The following is a 27,489-nucleotide window of genomic DNA, read 5'->3' on the forward strand; positions in this document are numbered from 1 at the left end:
GCTCCGCCTCCTGGGTTCACGCCATTCTCCTGCCTCAGCCTCCCGAGTAGCTGGGACTACAGGCGCCCGCCACCTCGCCCGGCTAGTTTTTTTTTTATTTTTTAGTAGAGACGGGGTTTCACCGGGTTAGCCAGGATGGTCCCGATCTCCTGACCTTGTGATCCACCCGTCTTGGCCTCCCAAAGTGCTGGGATTACAGGCTTGAGCCACCGTGCCCTGCCAATAGCTGTTTTAAAATTCTCATCTGCAGCTGGGCATGATGGCTCGTACCTGTAATCCCAGTACTTTTGGAGGCCGAGGAGGGAGGATTACTTGAGGCCAGGATCGTGGTTCAAGACTAGCCTGGGCTACATAGAGAGACTTCATCCCTAAAAACAAACAAATTAGCCAGGCGAGGTGGCAGGCACCTATTGTCCTAGCACCTCAGGAGGCTGAGGCAGGAGTATTTCCAAGCTGAGGAGTTCAAGGCTGCAGTGAACTCTTACCACTGCACTCCAGCCTGGGTGACAGAGCAAGACCTGTGCCCAAAAAGCAAACAAAATTCTCATCTGCTATTTCTAACATCTGGGTCGTCATGGTTCAGTCTCCATTGAATATGGTTCACATTTTCTGCTTTGGGGAATTTTGAATTGTACTCAATATAGTGAGTGATACGTCATAGAGACTCATTTCCATCATGTTCCTCTGAAGATTATTGTGTATATTTGTGTGTTTGTGTGTATATATGTTTAAGCAGGCAGTTTACTTTGCTGGGCTCAATATCAAAACTGCATGTTTTCAGTGGTGTCAGCAGCTGACATCTCTGTGCAGTTCTTTAGCTGTAGCTAGGCTGCTTGGCATCTCATCACAGTTTGTAGTTCAAGAGTTTCCAGATATTCAGCGGAGTTTATGTGCAGAATTTAAGCTCTTACTTTGCATCTCTTTTCTGGAATTTCCCACCTCACTTTCTGGGTGCTGTGGTCCTCCCAAATTCTATATTCACCCAGCATGATGCTGAAGAGGGCTACCCTCCGGCAAGAACCCTTAAAAAAAATGAGAAGTTCATCTAGTGCTTGTTCCCTTCTTCCAGATGTACATGTGTCTTCAGTTCCTGCCTGCTTTTGGTTGCCCTGAAATGGTTGTTGTTTATAGTTGGTCCAGAGTTTATTGTTTATACTTGTGGGAGGATGTTCCGATAGGAACTACTGAGCCACTTCCAGAAGCTGCTAGCCTTCCATGTCATGATTCATAAGAATTTTTAGTTTTCTTATTAGGTTTTCTAGCATCAGATAAGTGCTAGGGAAAGTTTTGGTTGCTAGGCATTTGAAATTCCTAAAAAGGAAAGGAAATTTGAATGTATTAAACTTATAATTGCAGTTTAAATTGGTATAAGGGAATTAATTTAACTAAGTTTTAAATGGGACTGGATATTTAAGGGATTTTATAATCTGTTCATAAACAGTCAGTCAATTGGCTGTTCACTTTAACTAGATTTATAAATAGGAAAATATTTGTAAATTGAACTTAAAAACTTAAGGAGAAATCAGTTCCCTAAAGTTATTTCTTTTATAAATTGAATATTAGTTTAATAATGTTAATCACAAACAGTCTTTTTATTCACAAAAGACACCATTGGGGCAGCAAAAAACTCCAATGGTAATAAGGAACTTGGGCTTTAGCGGGGCAGACCTGATTAACCCTGTATCTACAGACAATGAAAGAAGTGCAATGGGATAGGCGAGCACAGGTGCTGTGGTGGGATGAGGGGATGGGGATTGGAGATGTTCCTGGAGGAGATGTGGCAGACAAAGTGAGGGAAAGAGCACTCCTGGCTGGGTCTAGGGGTGGTGTGGAATACAGCACCTGTGAGGATGTGGAGACCTGAAAAAGCATTGCCTGCTTAGGAAACTTACAAGTTCATTTTGACTGAGAGAATGACCTTGGGGGCTGAGTTTGGGAGTGACCTTCATCCTAGAAGCTGAGAAAGCACCACTGAGAAAGTGAAAAGACAAGCCACAGAATGTGAGAAGTTTTACAACTCATATATCTGATAAGGGACTTGTATTGGAATATATAAAGAACTATAAAGACAGGGCTGGGCATGGTGGTTCATGCATGTAATCCCAGTGCTTTGGGAGGCAGAGACAGGAGATCACTTGAGAACAGGAGTTCAGAACTAACCTGGGTAACATAGTGGGACCCCATCTCTAAAAAAATATAGTTTTAATTAGCTGGGTGTGGTGGTATATGCCTCTAGTCTCAGCTCCTAGGTGTGGCAGGGGGCTGAGGCAGAGGAATTGAGCCCAGAAGTTCAAGGTTGCATTGGGTTATGATCATACGACTGCATTCCAGCCTAAGCCATAGAGTGAGACATTTCTTTGTGGCCAATAAGCACATGAAATGATGCTCCATATCATTAGCTATCAGGAAAATGCAAATTGAAACCACAATGAGATAATTCACACTCACTAAAATGGAGAAATTGGAATCCTCATTTGCGCTGCTAATGCAAATATAAAATGGTGCATTCACTTTGAAAAGTGTAGCAGTTCCTTAAAAGGTTCAACGTAGAGTTTAAAAAGAAAAAAATTTAGGCCAGGAGCTGTGACTCACTCCTGTAATCCCAGCACTTTGGGAGGCCAAGGTGGGTGGATCATCTGAGCTCAGGAGTTTGAGACTAGCCTGGACAACAAGGAGAAACACCGTCTCCGCAAAAAATACAAAAATTAGCCAGGCGTGGTGGTGCACACCTGTAGTCCCAGCTACTTGGGAGGCTGAGGTAGGAGGATCACTTGAAGGTGGGAGGTGGAGGTTTCAGTAAGCCAAGATTGCGCCGCTGCACTCCAGCCTGGGCAACAGAGTCAGACCCTGTTTCAAAAAAAAAAAAAAAAATTTGCTAGGCATGGTGACACTCACCTGTGGTCCCGGCTACTTAGGAGGCTGAAGCAAGAAGATCACTGGAGTCCAGGAGTTCAAGGCTACAGTGAGCCGTAATTGCACCACTGCACTCCAGCCTGGGTGACAGAGTGAGACCCTATCTTGAAATAAACAAGAATTAAAAAATAAAGAGAAGTAGTATGGGTGTAGTTGCAGAATAAAAGGACAGTCTTTATTTTTTTTTTGAGATGAAATCTCGCTCTGTCGCCCAGGCTGGAGTGCAGTGGCCAGATCTCAGCTCACCGCAAGCTCCGCCTCCCGGGTTTACGCCATTCTCCTACCTCAGCCTCCCAAGTGGCTGGGACTACAGGCGCCCGCCACCTCGCCCGGCTAGTGTTTTGTATTTTTTAGTAGAGACGGGGTTTCACTGTGTTAGCCAGCATGGTCTCGATCTCCTGACCTTGTGATCCGGCCATCTCGGCCTCCCAAAGTGCTGGGATTACAGGCTTGAGCCACCGCGCCCGACCAGGACAGTCTTTAAACTGAATAAACTCAGCTTTATAAAATACTTTTTTAAAAAAGGCAGAGAGAAGAAGCTGAGGGAACCCACTGAACTGTATGAAGAACTGTATTTGCAGAGGGAGGGGGGCCTTTGGGAGCAAAACCACCCACAGTCTCCATCTCGGCTGAGGAGCCCTGACACACCTGCACTCCTGGAGCACTTGGGTGGGACTAGGGGAAGTGCCACTGACTCTAGGAGCTAAGGATTGGGCTGTGTGGTGGGGGAGTAGGGAGATGGAGAGGCAGAGAGGCCCCTGTTCACCATGGGATGACACGGGAGAAAAGGCTGGCCAGCTATCCCTGTCTTCCCAACTCCCTCTAAAGTTGGCGAGAAAAGCCGTTAATTGTATTGCAATGGTTATGGATTCGGAAATGGTTTTTCCCTTGGTGTGTGTTCTTTTTCCTCAGATTGGAAAGGATCGGGCACTGAACTTTGACCCCTGCTGCATCAGCTACTTTACTAAAGGGGAGTACATTTTGCTGGGGGGTTCAGACAAGCAAGTATCTCTTTTCACCAAGGATGGAGTGCGGCTTGGAACTGTTGGGGAGCAGAACTCCTGGGTGTGGACGTGTCAAGTGAAACCGGATTCCAACTATGTGGTAAGAAGAGGAAGTTTGTTCTGTGGGGCCATGGCTTGAAGAGGCACTGAGCAGCCGCCATGTCTCGAGAGACATATCACTGGGGTTTGTGTCTGACAAATGGGAGTGCAGACTCTCTCCAGAGAGCTGGGAATTGACAGTTCTGTCACCCTGCAGGTGGTCGGCTGCCAGGACGGCACCATTTCCTTCTACCAGCTTATTTTCAGCACAGTCCATGGGCTCTACAAGGACCGCTATGCCTACAGGGATAGCATGACTGACGTCATTGTGCAGCACCTGATTACTGAGCAGAAAGGTGAGAAGCAGGTCTAGACCTTGGGAAGAGGGACAGGTAGAAGCAGATGGAAAGGGCTACTGACAGGGCACTTGAAATGACAGGAAAGGTTTCTCCTTGGCCTTTTGAAAACATGTTAGCCACTGGGTCTATGTCTTGGAGTGTTTTTTTTTTTTTTTTTGGTGGGGGAACTAGGGATGCCAATCTCCTTGAGGATCTCATGAAAGCAATAAGCTCTCTCTGAAAAATGTACCAACTCAGAATTTTGCACATAATTTCAAGGAGTGTGTGAATTTCCTGAGTGAGGGAGGATGATTTATGACAGATTGGAGCCAGGTGGTTGACCTACATGGGTCTTTGTGGACCTTTATCCTTTCTGGTCAGAGTCACTCAGGGGTGCTTCTCCTTCAGCCCAGTCTCCACTTGCCTCCTGCTGGGTCCTTCTGCCAGAGATGAGCAGCGGAATTGGATTGGCACAGGCTTAGTCAGAAGATCAGGGTTCCAGGCCTAGCATAGTCATTCCAAGCCCTAAGACCTCAGTCTCTCCCTCTGTCCACTTAAGTAGCTGTGCTGGTTAATGGTTAAATAGGCTCAGAATCCACTTACTCCAGGTGTATTCATATCTGGATGTGCTGGCCTGAGTGCACTGCTGGGTGCCTTTGCAAGGGATCCAAGTGGGGGGTTCTTTTGTAGATTCAGATGAGTGTCCTTTGGTCCCCCTGGAGGACCATATGTTTTTGAAGATTCTGGCTGTGGTGGCTGGGGCAAAGCCTCTTGGACAGCTCCACAGTGTCCCCGTCAGGGACATTCTCTCCACCTGGTCTGTAGTGGGAGTGTAGAGCCTGGTGTGTACCAGAAATTAACGTGTCTTTCCTGTTTGTCAAGGAGGTGGGCAGGGAGCGGCCAGAGGTGAGGTCAGTTACTTAAGCAGGCTTCCGATCACCAGGGGCCACTAGTGCTGTGGAGAGGAGTTTATATTTGTATCCAGCAAGTGATGGTAACAGTGAGTAGTTCATTTCCATACTCAGTTGTCAGCCTTGGACCGTGAAGATTGGATCCTATAGGACTTTGGATCCCAGTGCTCAGCAGAGTTGATTGTATATATTAGATACTCTAAAGATTTTTCAATGAGAGTATCTCAGTTTAATTGCCAGTAGCGTTAAGTAAATGATGGCTTTTAATTTCTCTCCCTTCCACCTTACTTAACAACCTCTTGCTAGAACTAGATATTTTTTTCTTTGACAGTTCGGATTAAATGCAAAGAGCTTGTCAAGAAGATTGCCATCTACAGAAATCGATTGGCTATCCAACTGCCAGAGAAAATCCTCATCTATGAGTTGTATTCAGAGGACTCATCAGACATGCATTACCGGGTAAAGGAGAAGATTATCAAGAAGTTTGAGTGCAACCTCCTGGTGGTGTGTGCCAATCACATCATCCTGTGCCAGGTGGGCAGCAGCGTGTTGGAGGAGTTGGGCTGAATTCCATTTGTGCTCCCTGCAATGATAGGGTGCCCATCTCATGGTTTTAAAACTGGTCACTAGAAAACAAGTCTGTTTCCATCAGACTAAGTGGTGCTTATTGGCTTTCATTTTCCTGGCATCTGGATGAACCAGACTCTATTAGCAAGTCATGAGCCATAAACTGAAGAATGCTTTTTGTTTTATTTTATTATTTTTTAAAAAATATTTTTCTTGAGACAGACATGGTCTCGCTCTGTTGCCCAGGCTGGAATGCAGTGGCACAATTCTGGCTCACTGCAGCTTTGACCTCCCAAGCTTAAGCAGTCCTCCTCCTGAGTAGCTGGCATGTGCCACCACACTCAACTAATCTTTTATTTTTAGTAGAGATGCGAGGCTGTACTTTGGGAGGCTAAGGCAGGAGGAATGCTTGAACCCAGGAGTTTAAGACCTGTCCAGCCTCCCGAAGTACTGGGATTATAGGTGTGAGCCACTGTGTCTAGCCAAGAATACCTTTTTCTATTGCAGAACATTTTGTCATACTGGGATTAGATATATTTTAATGACTTAAAACATAAATTGGTGTTATACAAAATGAAGATAGTTTTTATGGATAAGTATATACACATAAAATTTGTATCAACTCAGTAATTGTCAAGGAAATTTTAATTCCTGAAAGTTTTTTTTCATAGAAAAAAATTTCTCAAGATTCCTAGAGAGTGTCTAAGTCAATGCCAAGAGAAGTTTGGAAAGACTTTGAGAGAAGGCTAGTCCAGCATCTTGGAAGTAGAGGTGGATTTAGTTTTACATAGCTCTATTGGAGGTGATGAAAGAGAAGAATTCTTTAGGAATCACTGTAGTTTAAAATACTATTAAAATCTCTCAAAGTCTAGAACTGGGCTGGGTGCAGTGGCTCACGCCTGTAAATCCCAGCACTTTGGGAGGCCAAGGCAGGATGATCTCTTGAGGCTAGTAGTTCGAAAGAAGTCTAGAAAACAAACTGAGACCCCATCTCTACAAAAAAAAATATTATTTCATTAGCTGGGTGTGATGGTACTTGCCTGTAGTCCCAGCTACTTGGGAGGCTGAGGCAAGAGGATTGCTTGAGCCAGGAATTGGAGGCTGCAGTGAGCTATGATAGTGCCACTGCACTCTAGTCTGGGTGACAGTGAGACTCTGTCTCAAAAATCAATCAATCAATCAATCAGTAATCAAAGTCTAGAACTTCAAGCGGTTTAGGGTTGCCACAAATTACAGGATACATGTGGCAAGTATGTGTACTGGCAAGTATGTGTACTTTTGAGTGCTGCCTCTGGCCTAGGCTGCCTGGATGGAGGTTTGCATTGAAGGTCTGAGGCTGAATTGGGCTCTGTGGGGAAGCCTTGCATGGAGTCTTGGATTAACGATGCCAATTATGGGGTCTGCATTGGGTTAGATAGATAGATACTGAATGTGTAAGTATTTTCACACTTTAGGGGCAGGAAGACCTCCTTGGGGAGGGCTGGGAGCACTTATTCTGTTGAATTTCCATGAGATCTGGGTTTGCTTCCTAGGAGAAACGGCTGCAGTGCCTGTCCTTCAGCGGAGTGAAGGAGCGGGAGTGGCAGATGGAGTCTCTCATTCGTTACATCAAGGTGATCGGCGGCCCTCCTGGAAGGGAAGGCCTGTTAGTGGGGCTGAAGAATGGACAGGTGAGCACTCCCGCATGTCTCCCCTCAGGCTGATAATCTACATGCACACGTGGGTGACCCGTCTAGCAATGACTCTGAGCTGGGTTCTCAGGGCAGGAAAAGGGCTTCTCTCCTCCATGGTTGAATTGTGGGGCAGCCCTGAGTTCAGTTTTTGAGGACAGCCTCAGGCCAAAGGTGCTGTGGCCGTCACACTCATAGCAGGCCCATGTTTTGGCAGAGTTGAGCTATAACCTTTGGCTACATGTAAAGTGGATTAGTGGCTTAAGGTCACCAGAAGGTGGGAGATTTGTTAGAGATGCTGCTTCTGTGGATTTCTAGAGGGAGGCAGAGATTGTTACCTAGGTCAGCTCCCGATTAGGGCAGCGAGTGGATTAAGGCAGTGTGTTCCAGCATGTGTCCTAGAGAATGCTGGGTCCTCAGGATAGTGATAGATGTCGTAAGAAAAGTGAGCCCTTTGGCCAGTTAGATGTGGGATATCCAGGTTACACAAAGTTAAACAGATTTCTGTGTGTGTGTGTGTGTGTGTGTGTGTGTGTACATGTGTGTTCTTTGCTCAGCATAAGAAAAGTTCTAAGTGGGCTGCTACATGGAACTTTGAAAGTAACAATATAACTGCATTAGCCTGACAGCCAAGCTGTGCAGCAGATGGCTTATGGCTGAGGCTTGTCAGGTCTTTGCTGGGGATGGAAGTCACGGGGCGTGAGAGCAGTGAGTGAAGTCAAGCAGCAATGCCAAGGGGAGGAACGGCCGCTTCTTTCTCAGGCAGCTCTCACTGCCCGTGGGAGGATGGACTTTGGGGTCAGGTGAACCTGAGGTCATGTTCTTACTTAGCTACTCACTGGCTTTGTCATCCTGGGCAGGTCACTTTACTTCTGTGAGGCTGATTTTACATGAGGATAATACCACATATTTCATAGGACTGTCAAAACCAGATATCATCAAGGTTGGGAGTTAAAGCCAGTGTTAAAAAACAAAAAACAAACAAACAAAAAACACCAGGGGTATTAAAGCAGGCATGGTGGTGGGTACCTGTTGTCCCAGCTACTCAGGAGGCTGAGGCAGGAGGATCACTTTGAGCCCAGGAGTTTGAGGCTGCAGTGTGATATGATTAAGACTGTGAATAGCCACTGCAGTCAACCTGGGCAACATAGCAACACCTTATCTCTAAAAAAATTTTTTTTAAACCAGGGATATCAGTAGATGATGGCTGTCATCATCATTATTATAATTCTCTACCACATGTCTTGTCAGTGTTCATAGTAGCCTTTTCCTGTGTTAGTCCGTGACTCAGATCTCTGCTAGGTGGCCTCTCCTAATGCTGCCATTTGGGTAATGTCATCAACAAATCCCCAGTCCAAACAGACACTGAAGTGAGCTCGGCCTGTCTCGGGGCTGTCATTACGTCTGCAGCCTCTGATGAACCTCGCTTCTGGCCTGCTGAGGATAAGCCAACGCACCCACCACCCCCCTCTTTCTTTTGAGGAGTCCTTTTCTCTGCACAGAACTTCTGGTGAAGGTGGTGGGAGTTGTTCTTGCAGAGCACATGGGATTCTAGCGGCCTGGCAGTGGGCCAGGATCTTGTTGCCATGGTGACTGACACTGTTTTCACTGAAATGTTGCCAGATCCTGAAGATCTTCGTGGACAATCTCTTTGCTATCATCCTGCTGAAGCAGGCCACAGCCGTGCGCTGCTTGGACATGAGTGCCTCCCGTAAGAAGCTGGCCGTGGTAGATGAAAATGACACTTGCCTGGTGTATGACATTGACACCAAGGAGCTGCTTTTTCAGGTGATGTCCCCGAGGGGGCCCAGGGACATCGTCCTTTGATTAGAGACCCTCCTCTAGCTTCCCAGCCCCTGCAGGAGGCTCTCCAACTCTGGCCCTGGCAGGTCTCTGGGAGGAGCAGTGAGGAGCAGGGGCCAACCACATGCGCAGAGTCCCAGAGGCCCTGGGCCACAACCTGCTCCTCCCATGCAGGCACAAGCCGCAGGGCCTGGACCAGCTTCTTTAACTTTGGTTTCCTTGCCAATGGAAACCAAAGGCTCTGAGCAAGCAGAGCCTTTCTCATGCATTTACCATGAACAAGAAATGGGGCCATGACTCTGAGAGGGGTGTGACGTTGGCACTCAGTGAATGGGGCGATGGATGCACTTCCTTTGCAGAAGTCTGCGTCTTACCTGTGCAGGCCTGCCTGTGTCTATGCGCACCTATCGCATCGGAAGGAAACAGGATCAGTTTTGTCATCTGAAAGGGGGAAGGGGATGGGCAAGCCTTGCCTTCTGCTTAATTCACAAGAATGCTAGAAGAGCCAGCAGAATGCGAAGTGCTTGGATCTTTGGGGGCCTAGGCATTGTTTAGTGGAGTCATCCAGCCCTGTGGCCTGAGGAAGTGTATCACCAGAGAAGACGGCCCAGTAGCTCTGTGCCCAGGGCCTGGCTGCTTTTCGCTGGGCTCGTGCCATTCTTTGTCTCTTTAGGTCTTTGTAGGTGGTCAGGACTGGTTTCCCGGAATGAAGTTCCCCCCAAAGCTGGAGCCCTTCCTGACTGGTTTCCTCGGCCACTGCAGGGTTTCCTCATGTTATGGGCATATTCAGTCCCCTTACCAGGCTCCTCCTTGTTCTCAGCAGCAGAATTGATAGGGGGAGGGTCCTGAAGTGGGGAGCAGCCTCTGTCAGTGAGAAGGGGTTACCTGGCCACCTCTAGCCCAGGGGTGACTCCCTGTCAGTCTCAACTCACTCATGTCCCGAAGAGAGTAGAATGGTTTGGGGGCAAGAGAGGGCACAGCCTTCAGGCTGACCTGGGCTTGGGTCCTGCCTGGATCCCTTACTGTGTGATCTTAAGTTAGTGAGCCTCTCTGAGCCTTGATTACTTTTCTCTAAAATGAAATTAGTAATTGCCCCTCACAGAATTGCTATAGGAATAGGGGATACCACAGTGCCTAGCTCAGTGTTGGGCACAAAATGGGGCCTGAAATGTTACCTCCCTTCTCCCCAGCCTCACCTCCCACCTATAGGGGGCGTAGCTGGCCCCATATGTGAATCTTGTGTCTGAGCGTAGAACCATACAAGTATGGAAGGGTGTGTGCTCCACCGTCCCCACTGCTGGTTCTGTAGCAGGCTAGGGGAGGTGATTCTCAGCCCTGCCAGGAGACATCAGCATTCCCAGCTGTGACATTGCCTGCTGGCTTTTCCTCTTCTCCACTGCCCCACCCTCTAAACATAAAACAGCTATATTGATTTTTTTCTCATTATAAAAAATAATCCATGCTCATTATAAAAGATTTAGTCATTATAAAAGATCCTAGGCAGAAGGGTATGAGCATATTTCAGGAGAATAATTTTTTTTTTCAAAAGTAATGCTTGCTTACTCAAAAATTCCAACAACATGCAGGTGCATGGAGGGGCTTGCCTCTGTTCATTTCTTTGTGGTCCCTTTTCCTCCTTTTCCCTTCATCCCACTGTAAGCAAGTTAGTGGGATTCAGTCTTTAAGTGGGTATTGAGCTGAAATGTGCGAGCACTGCCCAAGCCCAGGGTGGTTCTCACAGGATCCCCACCGTCCCTGTCTCCCAGGAACCAAACGCCAACAGTGTGGCCTGGAACACCCAGTGTGAGGACATGCTCTGCTTCTCGGGAGGAGGCTACCTCAACATCAAAGCCAGCACCTTCCCTGTGCACCGGCAGAAGCTGCAGGGCTTTGTGGTCGGCTACAATGGCTCCAAGATCTTCTGCCTCCACGTCTTCTCCATTTCTGCTGTGGAGGTGCCACAGGTAACTGAGGGCACCTGTCCACTGTCAGTGCTGGCAAGGCAGACAAGATCAGGGAAGCCAGGCCCCTTGCTGGTGCTTTGGGGAGACAGTAGCAAGGAGAGAAGAATGGCAGCTGTGATGTCATGGGAGGCAGTCTGGGCCTGGAACCTGCTGCCCTGTCTCCACTCCTTGCAACCTGTGTGACTGGGGGCAAACAGATTAACCTCCCTGAGCCTCAGTTTCTTCCTGGTCTCCTTTATGTAGAGATGGGAGGGGTATGCAGTGTTATCAACAGTGTGTGTTTTGCGGAGAGCCCAGCGTGGAGCCAAATGGAGTGAGCAACAAAGCTAGGAGTCTGGCAGGGTGTGTGTGTGTGAGTACGTGTGTGATGGTGGTGATGTGTGTGCGAGAGAGATGGGGAGAGAGAGAATGAGTGGGTGGGGGTGTGGGCTGAGGTCTGTGAGCCAATAAGGGAGCATGGGACTCTGCACAAGCCCCCTGAACCAGGGGGAGGCCAGAATAGAAATGGGGCACTGAAGGGAGGAGCCACAGAATGGGGAAGGGCAGAACCACAGACAGGCGGCTGAGATTGACCTCCCAAATGCAGGATGGTCTCCCCTCCGCCTTCTGCACCCCACACAGATAGTGCTCAATGTAGGATTGCCATAAAACAGAGACATGCACCAGTGAGAAACTTTAGCCTTCATCATCCCATCCTCAGGACAGAATCATTCTTACACATGTTGAAATACATCTGCTTAGAGCTTTTCTATGTGTATATATAATGTATGCATAATATACAATTAGGAGCGTGTGATTTTATAAGAACATTTTTAAATGAAAGTGGAATCACACTGCAAATACTTTTCGTGACTTTTATGTGTATATGTATTGCTACCTATAGATGGAACCTCAGATTTACTGTATTCCCTGAGCCTGGCCTGTAAACAAGACTTCTCATCCCTTCCTTTATGGCCATCTTCTCATTTCACCTCACATTCGGTTATGGCAGCCCTATCACTGTCTACGAAGTGCTGGCTATAAACTAGTCATCTGGCCTTTTCACTCAGCAATCTCCTGAAGCATGATTCTGTGTCATTAAATGTTCTTACCCTGCATGGCAAAATTTAGGGTAATTGTAGACTCACGTAAGTTGTAGGAAATAATACAGAGATCCCTTATTCCCTTTGCTCAGTTTCCCCCAACGGTAACAGTGTGCAAAGCTCTAGGGTGATCTTCCCACCCATGTTGGCATGTGTAACCTCCCACCACATTCATGGCACTGAACACTGCCACCACCACAAGGTGCCTGGTGTTGTGCTTTTTACAGCCAGCACCCCTCCCTCCTGCCTAGGCCCCACCTGCCTTGTATTTACAGCTGCGTTTTATCGTGTCTTGTGGATGTTCCATAGTTTTTTTTTTTTTTACCAGTCCTACTGCACATGTTTGCTGCTTACAGCTTTTTTGTATTATAAATAGCAGGCATCTTTCTAGCTAAGTCCTTGCATCTGTCCCAACTTGGCGCCTTGGCGTGAATTCCTAGAAGTGAAATTTCTGGGTTTAAGCATGTGTACCTTTGAAAGACTTTTAGGGAAATTTCCAGGTTTCCCTTCCGCTAAGCTCTGTCAGTCTGTGTTTTCCCCACACAACTCTGCTTCAGGCTAGAGCCCACTTCTTCTAAGCTGATGATCCCCTCAAAACTCATGACTGCAAGACTTACTGGGGAAATGCCCATCATCCAGGCCTGACACAGAGCAGCTATTCAAGAAATGTTAGTGGAATTCAGATCTGAAAAAAAAGACCAGAAAACAAGAGGAAGAAGGGAACGAGGTGGGTGGAAGTGACAGCAGGACGAGGGGCACGAACAGTTTCTCCTGGACTGTGTCCTCGTCATCCTTGTCTGCCCCATTACAAACCCATGTACCACATCCACCAGGAACTTGCTCTCCCTCAATTGCACCAAACCAACTCTGCTTATTAAAAGTTTTCTCCCAAGATTGGCATCCTGACCTCAAAAATAAATGCAGTTTGCTGCTCCCTGACTGTGGCCGGCCAAGAGGAGCCAGAGGGGCGGCCTGGGGCTTCCTCTGCCAGGACTTTAAGATTCAGCAGCAAAGTCTTGCTGACTGCACCAAGGCCATCCTGCTGATGCAGCAGGTCAGGACTGCCAAGGGTTAGGAAACACATTCTCAAGACAGAGGCTGTTCATCTGTCGCCTCTGCCTCCAGCCATCCTGTGGTTTTGGCCCAGAGAGGAGGGAGAAAGCATCAGACCCAGTCTTGGAATTTTTGGTTTCCTTTCGAAATTTACATTGTCTTGTGTAAGAACTGGTTTGTCAGGGCTGCCAAGTAGGACAACAAGCCCTAGGAGGGCTTCTCAAGGCGGTGGTGACTTCATGTTTGGAATGCAACAGCAAGATAAAGTATAGCTCAGAGAGTATTTGTTCAGTGAGTCTATTTTTAAAACTCCACTCAAATTATGCCTCCCAAGTAAGTCCAAGTGTTAGCCATCCATCATATGCTCAGCTGTGATATGCCTGTCTGAGTGCCTGTCCCACTCACAGGGCAGTCAGTGTGGCAAGCAGTTGGTGCGGTTCGGGGAAGGAGCACTGGCTTTCAGTCCTGACTCTGCCATCTCAAGCAGCTGTAACTAGAGCAACTCACTTCACTCTTTGGGGCCTCATTTTATTTTCTGTGAAATGGGGTTAATTACACCCATCTTTCAGGTTTTTTCAAGCCAAATTTCTATTATTATTTCACCTTATTACTGACTCATAAAATAGTAAAAACCACAAAACACAACTAAATTGCAACAGGCTGTACTTATTAACGGACTTTAGAAAGGAAAGCTCGTTGTGTGCTTTAAGAAAAGCTTTCAGGAGTTTGAGAAAGCTTCCAGGAGATGGCGAAACTTGATCTGAACCCTGAGAGGTCTGGAAAGGAAGACTGGAGCAGGGAAGCTTTTCAAACAAAGGAAAAAGTGGGGGTAGAACAAGAATGGAGAGCCTAGGAGATGGTGAGGAGCTAGTGCTGAGAAAATATAGTGAAGGTAATGATCATGCCTGCGTTTTGCCCAGTGCTTCATCATTTTTGGAGCACAGCTCTCCTTTGCCCATAGTAGCCTGAGCTGGGCAGGACATCTAAACAGAAGTTAATGGATTTACCCAAAAAGTCACCACCCTAGGATGTGGCTGAGCCTGGCCTGGGTTCTAGGTCACCTGCTCCCTGGCCTATGCCTGCTGCCCCCCTAAAGGGAACATTTAATGTGTCAATGAGGAGAGATGGCATAGTGGAAAAGATAAGCACTTGGAAGCAGCCATGTTTTGCTCTGAGAGTAGACAGACTCAAAAAAAATTTTTTTTTCTTCAATTCTAAAGCTAAAAAATGGGACCAGAAATTTCAAAGACAAAAGCCCCAAGTGGAGAAAACAATACTTCAAGCTCCACATTTGGGAACTATTAGGACAGAGGTCCTGACTGATTTATCTTCCCTGCCCAGTTAGCCAGGAGAGATGCAGGCCTCTGAAGCACACTGACTGGCCTAAAACAAGGGCAAGGCCTTTCCTTGTTAAAGACGTCCTGGCCCAACTCAGACTCATTCTCAGGCCTGCACACAAATATGCACATGTACACACGTGCATACATGTGGCAGGAAGGGGCACAGAACCTGGAGTCCAGTCACCTCTGGCTATTGCCAGCTATTTGCTGGGACAGGTCAGTTGTCCTCTCTGAGTCTCGGTCTCCTGGGCTGTAGCCAGGGAGAAATAATACCTACTGCACAGGCCTATGGGGACAGCCAAAAGCCCTTTATAAACCTGAGAAAGAGAAGTCGTTAGGAACTATTCATGGCCAACTCCATCTTGTACGAAGGCGTTGGTCCCAGTGCAGGGAGCAGGAGACTTGTTTCCAGAGGCTTCCAGGGTAACTTGGAGCAAATCACTTACCTTTCTTGGACACAGTCCCTGGAAGAAGAGGCCATCCCAGACCCCTTCCTCCCAGGAACTCATTCATTCTGTCAGCAAACATAGACTAGGGGTCTGCTGAGGGAGGCCGGTACAACCCACCACTGCCCACGTGCTGTGCATGGCCTTGCTGTGGGAACAGGCCTGTAACTGCATCACAACCCGAGATCTGGACAAAGGGCAGAGGAAGCTGAGACTCCTTCACCTGGGGTGGGGGCTTGAGGGGCTTGGGAGGACTCTCCAGAAGAGGTGACATTTCAATAGGGCCTTGAAAGCCAAATAGGTATTTTCCAGAGGGAGAGTGGGGAGGGGCAAAGGCATTCCAGGCGAGGATGACATCCTATGGTGAGGCAGGCCCACAGGTGGGAAGGAGGGGAGGATGGGCAGAGAGTTTGTGCTGTGGAGCACGGTGGCCCAGCCATGAGAGGGGTACAGAATGGAGCACACAGAATGGAGCACACAGAGTGGGCTGGGCAGGCTGGGCAGGGTGCTGACTGATGGCTGCAGGGCTGCTCCCCAGGCGTGGGTAATTGTCCCACGCATCTGGAGGCAGGCTCTGTCTGAATCTGGCTCTTTCCATGGCTCTGAAAACAGTCTTCTTTTTTAACCCTGATGAAATCCTGCAGTCTGCTCCCATGTACCAGTACCTGGATAGGAAACTGTTCAAGGAAGCCTACCAGATTGCGTGCTTGGGTGTCACCGACACTGATTGGCGTGAACTGGCCATGGAAGCTCTAGAAGGTTTAGATTTTGAAACAGCAAAGAAGGTAAGCATCTAGCCAGCAGAAGCTGGAGTTTGGTCCTTGTGGGGTCCCTTAAGAAGGCAGATGGGGACCCAGCTGGCACAGAAAGGCCACAGACTGCAGCAGCCTCTGGAGTTAGGCTGACCTGGGCTTAGATCTAAGCTCAGCCACTTCCTCACTGTGGGCCTGGGTAGGTGACACCCTTTCTGAGATTGCTTCTCTATAGATGTAGGGTGATGACAGGCCCCATCCTTACAAAGCTTTGAGGATCGAATGGGAAGGTTCCTGTAAAGCCTGATCCAGGAGCAGCATCTCAGATTCTGGCTGTCACTCTTATTAGCCGTCATCTATGGGAAGCACCTGGTAGTAGCCTGGCACATCATAGGCATTCCGTAAATGGCGGCTTTTATTATCGGTGTAATCACTGGCCATAATGCTGCACACAATGCTGCTTTTCTTAGCATCTGCCAGCTAAGGTCAAGGTCTCTGATTCTGACAGCAATGTAGACACTTCCCACATACCTTCATGGCGGGATTCATGGACTTGATTCATTGTGTCCTTTCCTGGCCTAGTCTATGAAAGCTAGAGAGATGGCTGAAAACATCTGGCCCCTTTCTGCACATAAGGAAAAGCCCAGGTATGTTCCTGAGCTGTGTTTCCATCTAGAACCTGAGATGGAGGAAGGAATGGCTTCCAACCCCTACTCCCCTACCCCTTCCCTCTTTATTTCCCCACAGTCAATTAATGAGCTGCTCATTTTGTGCATACTCCTGGGCTGATACTGAAGGAGTGGCAAAGAGGGATGTGATGCCTGCCTTGGGTTAGGTCAAGACTTGTAGGCATGAAGAGAGAGGAGACTGGACCAGACCAGGCATGAGAAGCCTGGCTGAGAACCAGCTGTGCCATGTAAGGGGCTCTGGGACCTCAGGCCAGCCGCTTCCCTCAGAGCCCCAGTCCTCCCAGTTCTGAAATGGGGGTGGTGAGAATGCCTGCTACAGTCATGAGGCTTAACTGAGATGTTGTAAAGGGGAATTTAAATCAGGGGTGGTTGTACAGATGCTAGCCATTACTAAACAAGGGAAGTGATCATTGTGTAACAATGATCTAGATTATATTTTTAGATGTCCTCAGTGTAGGAAAGTGGAGATGGAGGAGGCTATAAGAATTCAGAGGAGGGGCTGGGCACAGTGGCTCAGCCTGTAATCCCAGCACGTTGGGAGGCTGAGACATGCGGATCACAAGGTCAGGAGATCGAGACCATCCTGGCTAACACGGTGAAACCCCGTCTCTACTAAAAATACAAAAAAATTAGCCGGACGTGGTGGCGGGCGCCTGTAGTCGCAGCTACTCCGGAGGCTGAGGCAGGAGAATGGCGTGAACCCGGGAGGCAGAGCTTACAGTGAGCCGAGATCGCACCCCTGCACTCCAGCCTGGGCAACAGAGCAAGACTCCATCTCAAAAAAAAAAAAAAGAATTCAGAGGAGGAAGGAGGCATCTCCATGGAGGGAGCTTCCCTCTCCTGCCCCACCCAGAAATGCCAACAGGGAGGAAGACGACAAATCCCTAGAACAGAAAGGATTGTAAAAAGCCACAAGGTTTTATATGAGTGTTTATCGATTCATATATATGTATTTGTTTAAATATTGAGATGGGGACTCACTGTGTTGCCCAGGTGGGTCTTGAACTCCTGGGGTCAAGCAGTCTTCTTGCCTCAGCCTCCCAAAGTGTGGGATTACAGGTATAAGCCACCACACCTGGCCAAATTTATTATAGTTGAAAAGTAAGTGTATATGATATATATCTATTGTATACAACATGCTGTTTTGAAAAAGCCACATGATATTGAAGATAGGCTAGAAGTTACTATTTCATCCGAATCCCGAGTCCCCCGCCTCCTTCCTCTGTGCCAGGCACTCAGGCTCACCAGTTTGGATAGGGTGGTTCCTAGAGATGGACTGCCATCCCCACTAGATGGCAGAGAAGAGCTGCTGAGCTCCCGCCAGACCCTGAGCAGAGCTGCAGGTGCCTCCCTGTTCCCAGGGTTCCCTCTGCTGAGCTCATTCAGGGGCCTTGTGACTCTGACCAGGCGCCCTGACGCTGCAAAATGTATCAGGTTGAAGGAATTCGGAAACAGACTTCTTAGTAGGCAAATCCTAGACTCCAGCACAGCTGAGCTACAACTAGAAAGACCCTTGAGAGGGTGTCAGTAGCAGGCCCCTTTCCACAAAGAAGATGGTTGGAGCCTAGAAGCAGAGAAGTAGGCTCAGAGCAAGGACTTGGACCTCGAATGCTCCTTTCCCTCTCGGCCACCGTGCCAGGCTTTGCAGGGTTGCCCTCTCAAGGCGCTTTAAGGAAACCCAGATCTAGAAGGTAGAGTGTAAGACTTACAGCTTGGGACCCAGGTAGTCTTAACCCTGTGTTCCTTGGCCCATGTGATGCCCACATTGCCCTATTCTACGAATTCCTCTCCACAAACACTTATTTGCCAGGTTCTGATTCTGATGCCTCACTTAAGGCTGCCTCCTGCTCCTGCTCATGCTCAGACTATTCATCTGTGTTCTCCAAGCATCTGGTTCATAGTCAGAGAGCTCTTAGCTCTAGATGTCATGATCTGTTTAATTGGCCAGCCTCCCCGGTTAGAATGTGGGCCTCTGAATTGTGGAGGGGGACAGGGGCCGGGACATGTTTCTCCCTGAGTCCCCAGTCTCTGACAGGAAGCCTGGCCCTGTGGGATGAAAAGATGAAGTTGCGTTGTGGTCACCTGCAAGGCAGCCAGAGGCCGGGGACTCGCTCATCTCCCGAGGTCTTTTCAGGAGGGAGGATGCTGTGCTGCTGAGTGGAGGCTGCAAGTGGTCAGGATTGCTCTGCATGTTTGGTTCAAAGGGCTCCGGAGCTGCTGCCTCCTCTAGGCACAGGTCAGCCCATTTTGAATGGGGCAATGTAAGCAAGCACAGCTGGTGGAAATGGTGACAGCAAAGCCACCTGAAAGCAGCCTGACCTGGTGGCTCATGCTCCTCCAAATCCTGGGCAGAATCTGAAAGCAGCAAAACTGGCTTAGCCAACACCAGTCTGCTTGTTCCTCAGAAACTTCTAGAGGTCCATGAGTTAAAGTCTCTGACAAGGGCTGCAATTTTAGGATTTACATAAGAGTTTGCCTTCCATGGACTTGGTGGGATTCATTCCCTACCCCTCCACCTTCTTCCAGAATCTGTCTTTATGCCCTCTCAGCTTTCTCCTCCTCCGTTCCCTCTGCAGTACCAGGGCCTCTGAGTCCCCTGTGTCTGTGGCAACACTGGGTAGGCATAGCTGTCCCCTGCATTCTACCCATGTCACCAAGATGTGCAAGGCAGTCTCTCATCAGTCCATGCATCTCACCCTCTCCTGCTGTGATGCTGCCTGCCCCACCAGAGGGTCAGACCGGCTTGCTCTTCTTCTTTTTTTTTTTTTTTTGAGATGGAGTCTCACTCTGTCTCCCAGGCTGGAGTGCAGTGGCATAATCTCAGCTCACTGCAACCTTCACCTCCCAGGTTCAAGTGATTCTCCTGCCTCAGCCTCCCAAGTAGCTGAGACTATAGGTGCCTGCCACCACACCCGGCTAATTTTTTGTATTTTTAGTAGAAATGGGGTTTCACCATGTTGGCCAGGATGGTCTCGATCTCTTGACCTCGTGATCCACCCGCCTCGGCCTCCCAAAGTGCTGGGATTACAGGCGTGAGCCACTGCACCCGGCTGGCTTGTTCTTCTTTGGGTCGAGAGTCTCCCAAGGAGGCACCACCACAGACTGTGGCATCACAGTTTTGTTTTACCTGATCCCAAAATGATTGATGCAACTGGAACGTCTTTGCTGTTCTTTACATGTCCAATCCCACGGATAAAGCCACACCTCGCTGAGTGGTATAACCTCCTGCACACACGACGATTAATCCATGCTTGCTCCCTTCCTCTCCTTACTGGCTCACTGTCTAGATAGAGCTTGACTTCCCACCCCCAGCCAGTCACCCACTTTGGAAGCCAAGAAGACAGCTTATTTTATTCTTTATTTCTTCCCCACAGGCCTTCATCAGAGTACAAGACCTCCGATATTTAGAGCTCATCAGCAGCATTGAGGTAAAAGATGAAACATTCTTCCTTCTCAAGAAGGCATACTTGGGGTTCCTGTTTTAGGGGCAGCCCTTCTGGCAGGCAAGAGCCTTGAGGACATGGGAGCAGAGCTCACTGGCATCTGGGCATCTGGGCCATAGCCTTGCTCTGGGGGCAGAGTGGCCACACGGGGAGACAGCGGCAGGCAGTGTGAGCTGTCGCGTGATAGCTGGGTGAAGCTCTCCCGATCTCCGTGGGGAGCATGGCCCATGGTCTGACTTGAGCGCCCCAGAGTTCTGGAGTAACCCCCAGCCCTACTGTTTCTGGCTGAGAATATTGACCTTGTCATCCAAACCCAATAGGCCTGCAGTGTGCTAAGGAAGCTGGTTGTAGGTACGCCATTTGCTGGGTGGTGGTCAACACTATGCTTTTTTTTTTTTTTTTCCCTGAAACAAAGTCTCACTCTGTTCCCCAGGCTCAAGTGCAGTGGCACAATCACGGCTTACTGCAGCATTGACCTACCAGGCTGAAACGATCTTCCCACCTAGCCTCCCAAGTAGCTGGGACCACATGCATGTGCCACCCTGCCTGATTAATTTTTTTGTATATTTTGTAGAGCAGAGTTTTCCCATGTTGCCCAGGCTGGTTTCAAATTCTTGGGCTCAAGCTGTTAGCCCACCTTAGCCTTCCAAAGTGCTGGCATTACAGACTTGAGCTACCAGACCCGGCCCTTAGACACTATTCTTAATTTCTGTGTATCTCAGTGCTGTCTGGCTGTCTGTTAAAAGATGTACACATTTTTTCTCCTGAACAGATTTATTGTGAGGTTATGGGAATGTGAGACACATTTGAATTCCCAGTTGGAAACAGTGAGGAAATCAGCAAATGTCTTGTCCCTCTCATTCATTTCCATGTAATAAACACCTGTCGTGGGCCAACCCTTGTGCCGAGTTCAGTGGGCACAGAGCTGAGGAACAGAGAGGCCGACAGGAGCTCACAGCCTGCTAAACCTCATAACATAAGCTGCTCTGTGCCCTATGTGTGATTTATGTGAGTGCTCTTCTAGATCCTCACATTAACTGAATGAGGCAGGTATTGTTGCTCTCCCTATTCCATGCGGGAGAAAATTAAGGCTCAGTGAGACAATGCCACCTCCCCACAGGTCCACAGCCAAAAACTTGGTGGAATTCAAGCCCAGTCTATTTCCTAAGCTCATGCTCTCTCGGCCACATACCCTCCCTACCCGCGTGTCGTAAAGGGCATCTGTATGTTCTGGGGTTTACCTGCCACATGGTAAAGGGCTTGTTCGGAGCTATTGCCCGAAATGCCCAGTGCTGCTGACTCTCACTTGTAAATCCACTGGCCTGGATCTGGGGGTCTTCACCTGAAGTTACTAGCATAATTTTCCTCTCCACAAAAGTAACTGATTGCTGTGGGATCCAACTATTATTTGTCACATTTTACTGGGATCAAAATATAGTCCTCTCCTCATGTGCTGTGAGCTGGGAAGTGCTTTAAAGTAAACTAAGATTGTCTCCTGAAAAAAAGTAAAGTGCCTTTGAGTGTGTTCTATGTTGACTGCCCGCAGACTTGGTTGCACACATCTTGGTGCTCAGCATAATTCCAGAGAACTGCAGATCCTCAGTGGGTGCCTTTTGGATAGGGGAGATGTTCTTGTCCTGCTGACGGCGGGGAAGAACCTACCCATGTTGACATGCACCTGCTGAGTGCCATAGATCGTTATTATTGGTCATGGTGATATCCTGGGGCCTAGAATGGATATGGCCTGAATTTCATGTCTAGTAAAACCTTTTTTTTTTTTTTTTTGCAGAGATAGGGTCTGGCTATATTGACCAGGCTGGCCTACAACTCCTGGGCTCAAGTGATCCTCCTCCTTTGGCCTCCCAAAGTGTAGGGATCACAGGTGTGAGCCACCATGTCCAGCCAAAATCAATCTTTTATCTCACTGCAAGATTTTAATTCCTTTCCAGCTATTAGGAGTTAGTCTGTTTGATGAGCCTGAGCTGTGTGCAGGTTTTTAGAATGATGATTTCTGTCAGTGTGGAAGCATGTTGCCTCCAGCTGTTAAAACTTTCACCAGCTTGTCTAAGAGTTTGATTCAATGTCTCATCGTCCTCCGATATGCTACTCTTGCTAGAAAACAAGCAAAAGGAAACTGCTAGGGCTCAAGGTTTGAGTGCTACTGAGTGTTTACAAATACTCGAGCTGTAGACAAGTGAATGTTCCCTGACACAGAAGGAAGAAGCTTTATCCTCAGCTGTGCTCTGTGTGTGTGTGTGTGTGTGTGTGTGTGTGTTGTTGGGGACATCACTTGCTTCAGAAGACAGTGTTACGTGATACAAGGAATATCTGGAGTCAGACAGAACTGCATCCAAATTCCAGCTCTGTCTGACCCTGACCTGTTCCTCTTCTTGAGTCTCAGCATCCTTCACTCTAATACTTGAGTAGTGAGACCTACCCTGAGGGTCACTGAGAGGAATAAAGGGGCCATGTGTGTGTAAAGTATATACCCAGAACCTAGTGGATATTCAGCATGCGGGATTTCTTACTTTCTCTTTAAAAGTAGGGACATAGTGAGACTTGTCATCCTATTTTATTGGTCTCCCTCTTGGGCAGAAACCCTAAACATTCTCCTGCTCTGTCATCCCCATGAGCCACAACTCTGCCAAACAGGGCTTGCAGATTTGGGAGATCTCTGGAGCTTAGGGGTCATGGATGAGTCATAGCCTTGGAATACACAGGAAAGCAACCCTGAGGAATTTCCATTAAACAAACAAAGGTTTGCATCTTTTTTTGATCTTTGCTTGTCTGGTAAAAACCTGCTTTTGTTGTCAAGTGTTCCCAGCGGGAACCTGGGGGAGAGAGACAACAGCCAGGAGCCAAGCCCAGATTCCAGTAGGAAGGTCCAGGGGCCTCACTTGAAATAGCCACATCTAACCTTTGTAAAGGCTGCTTCCTGCCCATGGCTGCAGAGGCCATTTCCTGTGCTTCTAATTTTTCCAGGAGAGGAAGAAGCGGGGAGAGACCAACAATGACCTGTTTCTGGCAGATGTGTTTTCCTACCAGGGGAAGTTCCATGAGGCCGCCAAACTGTACAAGAGAAGCGGGCACGAGAACCTCGCGCTTGAAATGTATACCGACCTCTGCATGTTTGAGTATGCCAAGGTAACCCACCCTGTCCCAGGCCCAAGCTCCAGCTTGGAGCCCACTGGTATTCTCACCTGCGGTGTCCAAGTTATTTTCCCCAAGAGTGGTATAGACAGAAACTAGCAATGGTCTCAGAAAGGATGTGGGGAAACTGGTAAACAAATGACCCATCTACAGCCACTGGTTGAAACTCACCTAAAACTGACATTTAACGCTGACACCAACGGGGCAGACTATGGCCGTTCAGACCTTCATCAGTGACGGAGCTGGATGGCTGTGGGTCTGCACCAGCACAATCCCTTCATTGATTTGAGGGCTCAGTGCTTCAGGGCTGTCTCCCACAAATCCTCTCAATCCTTATCAGGAACTGCCAAGAATCGGTGTCTTCAGGCGGGAGCCGGTCCTGCCAGTCATACAGGATAATGTGGTGCCTGCCAGCCAAGTTTCCCATAGCACCTGCTGATTGTCCTGGGCTTCTCACTAGGCCTCTGGAAAGTCAGGCAGAGCCTCCGCCCTCCTGTGTTAGCGCAGCATGCCTCACGCCTACCAGCTGCAGAGTGACTACCATGTGGTTGCACTGGGTGATTACAGAGATTCTCTTTTGCATTGGGATGGCCCTTATGAACCTTAGTCCCCAGCAGAGCTGGGCCTTTTAAGGCAGGTATAGGAGAGGAGCTTCCTAGACCTGGCTCTTGATGGCTTCTGTGGGAAGGAGTTGCACTAAGGAGCCCAGACCAGCCAAGACATTGGCAGTTCAGTCTAAGCAAAGTTCAAAGAGGCTTGGGTGCATTGAGCAATGAGGGTCTTCCTTCTACAGAGGGGCTTTGTTAACCTGCCTTTTCCGGGAGTGTCAAAAGTGGCTCTCAGTGTGTTATGAAGTGACTCATCAGCCACAACCTATTACTGGGCTACTAATAGTAATTCTTCAGCTCACAAGTTCAAGATGGAAAATCTTCCCCACATTTTTCTGCTTTTATATTCCTGAAGATGGCTGTGCTCTTCCACCACCTGTTCGACCCTGGGGCTGAAGGTGTGTTTGGTGGCCTGTGATGTTGCCCAGGACCTTTTCATCAGTACGTGGACGAGCTCCTGGGCCCCAGCCTGTCTTTTCACCTTAGTGATTTATTCACTCCGTACCTGAGACCCAGAGTGTACAGGCTCCCTCTGCCTTTTCCTCGTCACCTTCTCTACCCTCCCCCAGGCCCCACCACAGACACCTAGAAGATTTCATAACACATTCATACTGAGATCACCAGAGTCAGTGCATCTCTGCTTCTGGGGATAACAAAATTTTAACTCAGGATGAACCCTTCAGGGATCAAGACCCTAGAGGTAGAATTTAGTCTTAGGAACCCCTGAAGCCTCCTCAAGGAGGCAGCTGTGCTGCAGTAGAAAATGCCTGGTCAGACTGGGCGTGGTGGCTCAAGCCTGTAATACTAGCACTTTGGGAGGCTGAAGTGGGTGGATTGCTTGAGCTCAGGAGGTCGAGACCAGCCTGGGCAAAATGGTGAAACCCTGTCTCTACCAAAAATGCAAAAAATTAGCCAGTGCCTGCAGTCCCAGCTACTGGGAGGCTAAGGTGGAAAGATTGTTTGAGCTCTAGAGGTAGAAGTTGCAGTGAGCCAAGATCACACCACTGCACTCCAGCCTGCGTAACAGAGCAAGACCCATGTCAAAAGTAAATAAATAAGAAAATGCCTGGCCTTGGTGCCCCAGAGCTGGTGTGAGTGCAGGTTCTTTCTGTGGGATGACCTAGGGAGAGGCTCTTCAGTTTGCCAAGCCTCCCTTCCCTTCTCAGATGGTAATAGCCACAGCTCAGTTTAGTCTTGAGATTTGCACAGAATAATGTATAGGAAAGCCCGTTAGAAATGCCAAGCTGTAGAAAGATTAGGAAGATGAGAGGGCCACACGTGACCACAGAGTGGATCTTCACACCTCACTCCCTGGCTGGCCTCACTCCTGCCCCTGCTCTGAGGCCCCTCCTTATACTCTGGTGGACTTCATGTGCCCACAACCTCCCACCAGAACTGCAGCCCATTTACACACTCCATCTGCTCCGTCTCTGTATGAAGGTAAATACTCTGGGACTTGTTTTTGGTTTTAGTTTTTGATCACTATTCCAAGGAAATTGGTTCCATTTCAATCCGCCCTGCCCCCACTTGGTAGTCTGAATTTGAGAAATGCGTACATACACATTATGTGGGGGGTTGGGGAGATCTAGTACTGATTAACATGGCATGTTTTTGTTTACTTGAAAATTGCTTCCCAAGATTCAATCTGGTTTTCAGAAAATTTTTAAATTACATTCCCACGTACAAATAAATTGTATGCTTTCTGGATAAGTGACATGTTTATATGGTGATAAAGGGAATTATAATGCTCTTAACTCTTATGTAGTATGTTCTTATCAAAATCACCAAGCATGAGAACACTGTTTAGTCTCATTCATCACTCAGCACAGCCTCTTTCTGTCCACTTCAGGGCCAAGTCTTTGCCATGGCCCCAGATAACGTGTAACTTAGCTTCAGGAAAGCAAAAAGCCTTTGAATTCCCAGTTTGCTGAGCCTTGAAGGAAGCTTTTAGACCCAGCTTCAGTGAAGTCACAGCCCCCTGAGTGGCCAGCTGGCCTAGGCTTATGGCTTCCTCTCAGCCTCTCACCCTTGCTGCAGTCACCCCTAGTCCCCTGAGCACTCACTGAAGTCCCTTTGAAGATGCCTGTTTCCCCCAGCTGCCACCCTCATTTCACCAGCCAGGTAGGCCGGGTTTCCAGCTTCGTGCTAGCGTACAGAATCCGTGCATTGCAGCTGCCAAAAGGAGAGGTGTGTCTGTAAAGGCCCAAACTAGGCGAGGACAGTGGCTGCTTTCCAAGCCCCTTCCCTTTGTCAGCTCCTGGGAGAACCAAAGGCCAGCCAGGAGGTCTGTCTTCTATTGGATCCTAGCATCAGGGTATACAATGCTCTTTCCTCCCCTTCTTAAAATGTATCATATATTAGGCCGACCTAATACCCTGAAAGCACAATTACCCTGAAAGCAAATGAAAAAAAGCGAGCTAATTGTTCAAGTGGATTTTTAGCATACATTGACTGCACTTGCCTGACACATGAGCGTTAATCATGGGGAAAGGAGTGTTTTTTTTATTCTCAATGAGGCTGACACAAAGCACTCTCTGCAGGGTACATTATTCCTAAGACAAACCACTTCTTACCAGTAACATAGACCTGGGCTCTTAAGGGCTCCCAGTTTCCCTTTTTGAAAAACTCCACCTTTAAAAGCTGCCTCGACTCTGGCAAACTCCCACATGTGTATTTTGGGTAACTACCGTGAAAAGAGGTGATGTTCTGAGGCTGTTTTTCACACATTCTATGGCCAGCCCAGAGAAGCTGGGCATACCGCTTCAGAGGGCCCCTGCTGAGGCCAAAGGAACACAGGCTCTAGGCCTGACCCCTGAGCCTCCAGGACCACAGTCGTCTCTTCCTTCTCAGGTCCTCTCCTGAGCACCTTCCCTGCCTCAGATCCCCCCATGGTCTCCTGCTGTCCCACTGTTGGATCAGGTCCTCACCCCTGCAGACCTGACCTCAGGACAGGATCCCTAACCATTCAGCTGAGAAGCAGCTAACCAGAGAGAGTTTGCTTATTATCTGTTCCAGGCAAGTAACTGGGGCAAAGACCATGCAATGATTCCCTAGTTCAGGGCACAGAGTGTTTGCTGGTGATTCAGAGAGGGCATGGAGGGGCGGCAAACTGTAAGTCATTTTGTTTGTGTAAGTTTAGGGGAACCCATGCTCAGCCCACTCTGAAGCATGTTGTGTCACCCATAAGATCTGAATAAAGATGACAGGTCTCGATATTTAGAATTGTGCACCAGGTTGTCTCATTGCTGTTTAGGAATAATCATGTATTTACCAAACTATGTGAGAGACAGCCTGATCATGAACCCCCGAGCCTGCAGACTTCATGTGCAGGGCCCCAAATAGTCTAGAAAGTGTCGTTTAGCCGATGAACAAATGCCCATTTGTGAGATGGGAAGGAAGCACTGGGGGCCAGTGTCCTTGACGCTGTCCCAGGATCCCCCAGGAACACCTGCAGGGCAGCCTGAGATCACTCTTCCTGAGACCTGGGACTCCCCCTACTCAGCCCCTCAGGGACGGGCCCTGCCTGCCTCCTGGTTGCCTGCTTTAGCCATGTGGAGCCTGCCCTTGCTGCTAGAAAAGCCTGATGTAACGCTGGCACAGGAAGTTCTGATCCAGAGTGTTTTTGTTTGTTGTGCTTCCTCAGGATTTCCTTGGATCTGGAGACCCCAAAGAAACAAAGATGCTAATCACCAAACAGGCTGACTGGGCCAGAAATAT

At 48.4% G+C, this 27,489-nt stretch overlaps 1 protein-coding gene across 9 annotated transcripts in view; it reads left to right on the forward strand.

The window, feature by feature from the left end:
- Positions 1 to 27,489, forward strand: part of LOC105535197 (intraflagellar transport protein 122 homolog) — an 81,923-nt gene that overhangs the window by 22,775 nt on the left and 31,659 nt on the right. For 8 of the 9 annotated variants that reach the window (XM_011974191.1, XM_011974195.1, XM_011974190.1 and 5 more), the window contains 9 exons: positions 3,826 to 4,017; positions 4,174 to 4,312; positions 5,537 to 5,739; positions 7,305 to 7,442; positions 9,066 to 9,230; positions 11,012 to 11,209; positions 15,775 to 15,915; positions 19,946 to 19,999; positions 22,997 to 23,158. In XM_011974191.1, the coding sequence (XP_011829581.1) occupies positions 3,826 to 4,017; positions 4,174 to 4,312; positions 5,537 to 5,739; positions 7,305 to 7,442; positions 9,066 to 9,230; positions 11,012 to 11,209; positions 15,775 to 15,915; positions 19,946 to 19,999; positions 22,997 to 23,158 (1,392 nt within the window). The remainder of the gene's footprint in view (positions 1 to 3,825; positions 4,018 to 4,173; positions 4,313 to 5,536; positions 5,740 to 7,304; positions 7,443 to 9,065; positions 9,231 to 11,011; positions 11,210 to 15,774; positions 15,916 to 19,945; positions 20,000 to 22,996; positions 23,159 to 27,489) is intronic. The other variant, XM_011974198.1, reaches the window with a different exon arrangement.

The sequence above is a fragment of the Mandrillus leucophaeus genome, unplaced genomic scaffold (genome assembly GCF_000951045.1).
Source record: "Mandrillus leucophaeus isolate KB7577 unplaced genomic scaffold, Mleu.le_1.0 Scaffold1428, whole genome shotgun sequence".
Lineage (NCBI taxonomy): Eukaryota > Metazoa > Chordata > Mammalia > Primates > Cercopithecidae > Mandrillus > Mandrillus leucophaeus.